The sequence below is a fragment of the Schistocerca piceifrons genome, chromosome 3 (genome assembly GCF_021461385.2).
Source record: "Schistocerca piceifrons isolate TAMUIC-IGC-003096 chromosome 3, iqSchPice1.1, whole genome shotgun sequence".
NCBI lineage: Eukaryota > Metazoa > Arthropoda > Insecta > Orthoptera > Acrididae > Schistocerca > Schistocerca piceifrons.
The window spans coordinates 434,566,962-434,575,007 of record NC_060140.1 but is presented as its reverse complement, the minus strand read 5'-3'; the positions used below and the strand labels follow the sequence as shown (position 1 = coordinate 434,575,007).

At 38.3% G+C, this 8,046-nt stretch overlaps 1 protein-coding gene across 1 annotated transcript in view; it reads left to right on the top strand.

Moving 5' to 3' along the window:
- Nucleotides 1-5,054: 5,054 nt before the first annotated feature.
- LOC124789754 (mitochondrial ornithine transporter 1-like) overlaps nt 5,055-8,046 on the top strand; it is a 41,668-nt gene continuing 38,676 nt past the window's right edge. The window contains exons 1-2 of the mRNA XM_047257207.1: nt 5,055-5,184; nt 5,281-5,525. Of these exons, the coding sequence (XP_047113163.1) occupies nt 5,094-5,184; nt 5,281-5,525 (336 nt within the window). The 5' untranslated portion in view covers nt 5,055-5,093. The remainder of the gene's footprint in view (nt 5,185-5,280; nt 5,526-8,046) is intronic.

Below are 8,046 nucleotides of genomic sequence, written 5' to 3'. Positions count from 1 at the left end.
GGTGTGAACTCAAAAATTTCCTGCAAATCCCTGTTCAAGGAACTGGGATACTATGTACTGATCCTAAATATATTTATTCCTTAATGACATTTGTCATAAGTAATATATCCCTTCTTTGAAACAGCTCATTTCATAGAATGAGTACTAGAGATAAGAGTAATCTACATAAAGATTTCAGTTTTCCAGCAATCATAAAAGGTTTAACTGGTAATAAAGTTCACTTTAAGAGGAACCTACGCCATTTGAACATTTTTGAGCTATCCAACATCCATTTCACTTTCGATCTGTGGAAGGTGTATGTAGCATATCTTTTGTTCTTTGTAGACATGTATTGTGTATTCTCGTTCTCTGATATGTTCTACATCTCTGAGGATCTCCTGACTAAGGATCTATGGAATAGAAAGTACATCCAGTCTACTTCTGGATATCTAATCAGTCTGCAAACTAAGTAAGGGCTGGGAAGGACATCGACTACGCATTTTTGAAGGGAATCAAACCAGTACTTATCTTGTTCAATTTAGTAAAATCATAAATAATCTAAAACAGACATAACATTTTTTCTGGGCGGATATTGAAGGCCATTCTCCGTGAATTCTACATCAATAGAGATGAAAATGTAACACAGAAAGTGCAGCTAATCATGAATATTGTTCTAAAATGGTTCAAATTAACACCTGAGGTCATCAGTCCCCTAGAACGAAGAACTACTTAAACCTAACTAACCTAAGGACATAACACACATCCATGCCCGAGGCAGGATTCGAACCTGCGACCGTAGCAGTCGCGCTGTTTCAGACTCAAGTGCCCAGAACCGCTCGGCCACCGCAGCCGGCTAATATTCTTCTTTCAAATATGTTATATGAAGATTAGTTCTTGTATGTACACATTTGAGGACTACTAACAGCATATACATCTGCATCTACATACATATTCTGTAAGCCACTGTACGGTACATGGCGGAGAATACCTTGTACCACTACTATGAGGGCCGTTCAGAAAGTAACCTCCGGTTGATTTAAAAAAATACACCAAGTTAAATAAAAATATTTTAATATATACATCTTACAACTACATCTTTGCACTATTTTTCTACATAGTCTCCATAGCGATTGAGGCAGTTATCGTATCTCTTCACAAGCTTTGAAATTCCTTCTGCATAAAAATCACCCGCTTGTGCCTGGAGCCAGCCTGTGACCGCATCTTTGAGCTCTTCGTCGTCATCAAACTGCTGTGACCCGAGCCATTTCTGCAAATGCATGAAGAGGTGATAATCACCTGGCGCCAGGTCTGGGCTGTAAGGTGGATGGTTGATAACATCCCACTTGAAGGACTCAAGAAGGGCCGTTGTTCTGCGAGCAGAGTGAGGACGGACGTTATCGTGCAAAAAAACGATACCGGAAGTCAGCATACCACGGCGTTTGTTCTGTATAGCCCGTCGTAACTTTTTTATTGTTTCACAGTACACGTCTTGATTAATGGTCGTACCACATTCCATGAATTCAACCAAAAACACCCCTTTGGCATCCCAAAACACTGTTGCCATCAGTTTTCTGGCAGAAAAATCTTGCGAGGCTTTTCTTGGTTTGGTAGGCGAATTTGAATGTGCCCACATCTTTGATTGTTCTTTTGTCTCAAGGTTCATGTACTTGATCCAGGTTTCGTCACCGGTCACGATTCTGTTTAACAATGGTTCTCCTTCGTCCTCATAACGTGACAGAAAGTCTAATGCAGAGGCCATTCTTTGAGTTTTGTGGTGGTCGGTAAGAATTTTGGGCACCCATCGTGCACAGAACTTACGGTAACCCAATCTTGCTGTCACTATCTCATACAAGAGAGTCTTAGAAATCTGTGGAAAACCAGTAGACAACTCCGACATTGAGAAACGTCGATTTTCACGAACTTTTGCATCAACTGTCTGAACGAGTTCGTCAGTCACCAATGATGGTCTACCACTCCTCTCTTCATCATGAACGTTTTCTCGTCCACTTTTAAATAAACGTACCCATTCACGGACAACTCCTTCACTCATAACTCTTGGTCCGTACACGGCACAAAGCTCACGATGAATAGCTGCTGCAGAATATCCTTTGGCTGTAAAAAACCTTATGACAGCACGTACTTCACATTTGGCGGGGTTTTCTATTGCAGCACACATTTCAAACTGCCACAAAAACTAAACTAGCGCAGGTACGACGTTCACTCGACCATGGCTTGATGCCGACTGACCTGTTGAGTGCGTGAACGCACAGATGGCGTCGCTACTCCCCCCACAACCCACACTGTGACCAATCGGAGGTTACTTTCTGAACCGCCCTCGTATTACTAGCGATTTCCTTTCCTGTTTCTCTCATATGTGGAGCAAGGGAAAAACGACTATCTATATGTCTCTGTATGATTCCTAATTTCTCCCGCCACGGACCTTGCATGAAATGTACATTGGTGGTAGTGGAATCTATCTGCACTTGGCCTCCAATGCTGTATCTCTAAATTTTCTCAATAGTGCCTCACTGAAAGAATGCTGTCCTCCTTCCAGGGATTCCCATTTGAATTCATGAAGGATATCTGTAATACTTGCATGCTGATTGAACTACTAGTAACAAATCTAGCATGATGTCTTTCAATTCCTTTGCTGTCTTCCTTTAATATTACCTGTTAGGGATCCCAATCACTCGAGCAGAACTCAATAATGGACCACACTATTGTTTTATATGCTGTCTCCTTTATAGACAAGCTTTCCTAACGTTCTCCCAATAAACAGAACTCAAGAATTTGCCTATCATCAGTACATGTTCATTCCACTTCGTATCGCTTTGCAACATTATGCCTAGATTCTTAAGTGACATGACTGTGTCAAGCAGCATACCAATAATGCTGTATTTGAACATAGCAGGATTATTTTTTCCTACTCATCTGCATTAACTTACATAATTCTGCATTTAGAGTAAGCTACCACTCATCAAACCAACTAGAGGTTTCGTCTAAGTCATCTTGTAGCCCTCAACAGTCACTCAACGATGATACCTTCCCGTACACCACAGCATCATAAAAAACAGCTGCAGACTGCTACTCACCCTGTCTGTCAGGTTATTTATGTATATAGAGAAAAAAAGTGGTGCCAACACACTTTCTTGGGACACTCCTAAAGACACCTTTGTCTCTGATGAACAATCACTTTTGATGACATTGTACTGACTATTACTAAAAAGTGATCAAGGTACCCATACATCTGGGAACCTATTCCATACAATCATACCTTTGTTAACAGTTTGCAGTCTCCAAATCAGTTTGTGAACTGTCCTGACTGGGACATTGATCACATGAGGTGGGGGAAGAGGTTGTAACTAAAGCAATCTGACAGAAGACTATGATTTTATTAAATGCCCAGAAAGTATTATAGCAGCGAATTTTTACTAGTTCCATAAAATTCAATTTGAAACCTGCCAGGACTAATTAAAGCTAAACTGAAACTATGCATAAATTTATAGAAGTATAACAGTCTGTCACTCATGTTACATCCAAAGAAGAAAGGCAAATAATAAAAGGAGAGCAAAGGATGTTATCAAAGGTGGGAAAATGTAAAATATAGCACTAATTATAAAATATTAACAATAAATTTAAGTCCACCTTCTATAAGGTGGTTACTGTTATTGTATAAAAAAATAATAGATTGCATTCAATAGAAATGAATGAGAACAATAATTTTCTTCTCATCTTAGTTGAAGAGATACTTTGAAGTGCATAGTGCTATAAAGATTTGAATACTGAATTTGGTAACCTCCTTCAGAAGTCATGACAAGAGTAACTTTACTACATCAGAATTGATTTTTTCATGTATGATTTATTTTGGGCGACTGAAAAATAAAGTTATTATGTGCCTATGCAGTAACTAAGTAAACTATGCCACCCATAAAATTATATTGGATAGCATCGAGTAGTGTAAATTGAGTATGAAAGTGGTGTTCTATAGAGGAATGACAAGAGGAAAATAACAGATAAAATGTTTGTTAGAAGTTAAAAATGAATGAGACAAAAGTTTACTGGAAATCGAACCACAGCACAAATTCTGGAACCAGAAGTACAAACACTGTAGGCCTACTCTTGAGGTAAATAAATGCATGTAACGCACGTAAATAATCTGAGTTGAAACGCTGGACAGTTTTACTTTCGTTCGTTTTTGGTTTTTATTTTCTGGAATGGTTTTTTGAATAAATTTATTTAACGTGTTATTACAGACCGTTATTAATTTGACTGTAGCTTTATTTGTCAGAACATGTTTCAAAACTCGTTCTCTGTATTGCGGTTGAACATTTTGTACGATAAAAGATAGTAAAAAAGTACAGATTTTAAGAACACGTCAAATGCAAGATTTGGGGTTTGTTTCTTGGATATTTTTGGTCTCTTATCTATTTTTATGCCTGTGGCAATACTTAACGAATGTGAAAATTGCCAAATTGTGCTATCGTTTGAATACATGCTCAACTGAAGCTACCCCTGCGGTTGCTGAACAAATCATTTCGCAGTTCGGAGGAAAACAGGATCTGATCTCAAACAGGATAATTCTTTCTGGGTCCTACCCAACCTCCATACTGAGAGCAAAATTCAGATGAAGAACAGCTTCATTTAATATTGAGATTATTCCATAATTTCACATTTATTGTAACAGCTGTATCAAAATACGACACGAGCGGCGGCACACAATACGATGCATGTGAATTATTTCGATCTAAACTGGATCCATCCACTCTCGTTCGAATCGTCTGCACTACAGTGTCCCCAGAGACTTTATTCTCCCTTCAAGGCATGTATCTGTAATCTCTGGTCACCTGTTGCTTCTGTTGCATACACGTACCACTTATCGTTGACTGCATGTGTTCATTGCGTTGAATGCGAATTTGGAGACATGATGAACATGCAGTATAAATGTAGTCCCACTGTCAATAATGGAAGAAAAATTATGCCAATAATTCCTTATACTGCATTCTTACTGTCAGGCACTTGTTATTATGGGTTGATAGGAGGGGGAAGGCATTACGCAAGCCTCAATAAATCGCTAATTGAAACAATCTGTAGTCAAGTGGCGCGTAGTAGGAAGGATGGAGTCGCTGCCGGCGGATAGAATAATTCGTGCTAAGAGCAGCGGTAACGTCATGCACGCCGCTGTGGATTTTATAGCTGGTTCACTGGGTAATTAAAAAAAAAAGAATCTCCTTACAACCTGTTTCATACTTTTACTTGGTGAATTGTGGTTCTAATAGCGGAAAAAACATTGTTTACCAATAGGTGGAATCAGTATGGTTTATGCGGGTCAGCCGCTGGATACTGTCAAAGTCAAAATGCAGACATTTCCAAATCTGTACCGGGGTATGATGGACTGTTTGCGACAGACATGGATGAAAGAAGGTTTACGTCGTGGCTTGTATGCCGGTGCAGTGCCCGCAGTAATTGCAAATGTTGCTGAGAAATCAGTTCTCTTTGTTGCTTATGGTTCGTGCCAAAAACTGATTATGAAGCTGACGGGCATACAGGTCAGTCAATAACAGTTTTAGTACTCACACAAAAGCTCGTTTCCCTATTATCATTCTCAGAAGAAAAACTGCGTTAAAAGATCAAATTGAATGAATGAAATGTTCAGAGCAGTAGACCAATGTTTCCAGTTTAGTGTTCTTTTAACTTGAAGTAGATATGCTTTATGTGGAAATTCCTTGTGTTGTCTTCACGCTACAATGGAATAGGAAAAAAGCTTTCCAATCACATCATCAGCCATGAAGCTGCAGGATGAAGGACTTCTCAAGTCTTTCACATACATTACAGTCTTCAACAAAGCACATACACACACATGCTGCTTCACATTTTATAATTTCATATATCCACCCTTGAGTAGATCCCTGCCTCTGGCTCTCCTTGCGATCTAAGAGACAACACACTTGGTTAATCTACTACCTGTACCTCTGGGAACTTCTTGTGGCCAACCCCATTTCATTTTTGTATGTCATAATTGCATCGTCCTCTTAAGTGTGTCATCTGCATTTTCTCATGTTGAATAGCTTTCGTAATAAAGAAACCCATGTTTAATTTGCCATAAGTCAAAACATGTACACTAACACAAATTTAAAATTTTCATTTTGGTCGCTCTGGAAGCTTGTCTTATTATAGTTGATTTTTGGGCTTACTTTAAAATTTGCTCAATTAAATTTTCACTTCGTGTGAATTTCATCTGCACTGGAGGTAAACAGTACAGTGTTAACATCAAAATGGTAATGGCTCGGTGATGGTAGTTGTAGTAAGTTTCTATTTCTCTCTTAATGGTGCTTCTTAAAACTTAGTAGGATCCTTGATGATTTTTGTTTTGTGCCCATTAGGCCATGGTCTAGGGCATATTTGCCATATTGTCTCCCAGTACTGGAGACACAATCAAAGGCCATAAAGACTCAGAAATCAGTTTTAAACATAAAAGATCGGCAAGCTGCACTTTTTGTATGGGTAACCATTCCAGCTTGCTGAGTTTTTTTAGTTTGAAATTGCTTTCTGAGTCATTGTAGCCTCTGATGATGTCTCCAGCACTGGCTGGCAGATGAAGCATTATATAGAGAAATATTCCTTGGATCATGACAGATAGCCCATGAAACAGAAATCAAATGCTGGCCATGAAAGCGTGCATTTCTAAGTTGTTTTTTTCATAATAGTTGAGGTCTGTCTCCCAGTGTTTTTGACAGTTCAGGTTTTTCTGTGTTTCCGTGCTGCTCTTCAGTTGAGCAAAAGATGATGCATATGAGCTGCCTTTGTATACACTCAGTACACCTGACAGTAATAATTGGTGTGGATCCCACACAATTGAGCAGCATTCTAGGGTGGGCTGCACAGCAAGTAATCTCCATTGCAGATGGAATGCATTTTCCCAGTATTCTACTAATGAATTGAAATTTACCACCTGGGTTTACCTATAACAGCCGGTCTGATAATTCCACTTCATTTTCCTACAAATTGTTAAACAGGTATTTGTATGAACTGATTTAATTCCATTTGTGGCTGATTGTTACGGTCATCATAAATACTTTTTGTTCCTCATATTTTGAAGTGCATGATTTTACATCTTTGAACATTTGTATGCAAATTGACAGTTTTTGCATCTATTTGAAATCTTGTCAAGACCAGACTGAATACTTGTACATTTTTTTGGACAGTACTTCATTATAGGTGATTGTGTCATCTGCAAAAAAGTCTCAGATTTCTATTAATATTGTCAGCCAGGTTAATAATATATGACGTGAACAGCGTGGGTCCCACGACACTTGCCTGGGATATTCCAGAAGTTACTGTTACGCATATTGATGTCACTCCAACCAAGATAACATGCTGCATCCTCCCTACCAAGAAATGGGTGCTAGGACTGGTTTTATTGAAACATTTGAAAGCTTTATCAAAATTTATAAAACTCAGGCAGAATAATAATTCTTCACCATTACGCTGTTCTGTTTGTTTCACAACTTGCAAATAATTTGAAGTTACTTTGTGTCCTTGCTTACTCAAGTTCAATGTTCTTTTTTTGTTATTATGCTGTTTCTTATAATTATTATCAATATTTTTGTCATATATTTACTTTCACTTAAATTTTGAGAACTGGTGGCAGTAGAAATATTGTTTGTGGTGACAGACTGATCTGTAGTATTGCTCGGGGTAATTGCATTGAAAGACAAAATTTCATTTTGGGTTGGTGAAGGCAATTAATGTGATTATGAAATAAACTTGGTTGTAACAGACTGATTTGGAAGTGTAGCTTGAAGACTGTGTTCACTCCATATGTAATGTAACTTCCATTATAAATGACTAAAACAATGAGCTAAATCCGGAAAGGCTGTATTACACATTAAAAAACATTTAATGAGTATTTTGATGTGTATTATGTAGGGTATGCCAAACGTCAGCTACATAATACGCAAGGGGTTGAATACATAACTCTTCCTGTAGAATGCAATGACCATGTTGATCCCCATTCCTTGACTTCTGGAAGACATTTTTGCAGATGTGCACTATTGGGTTGTAAACAGA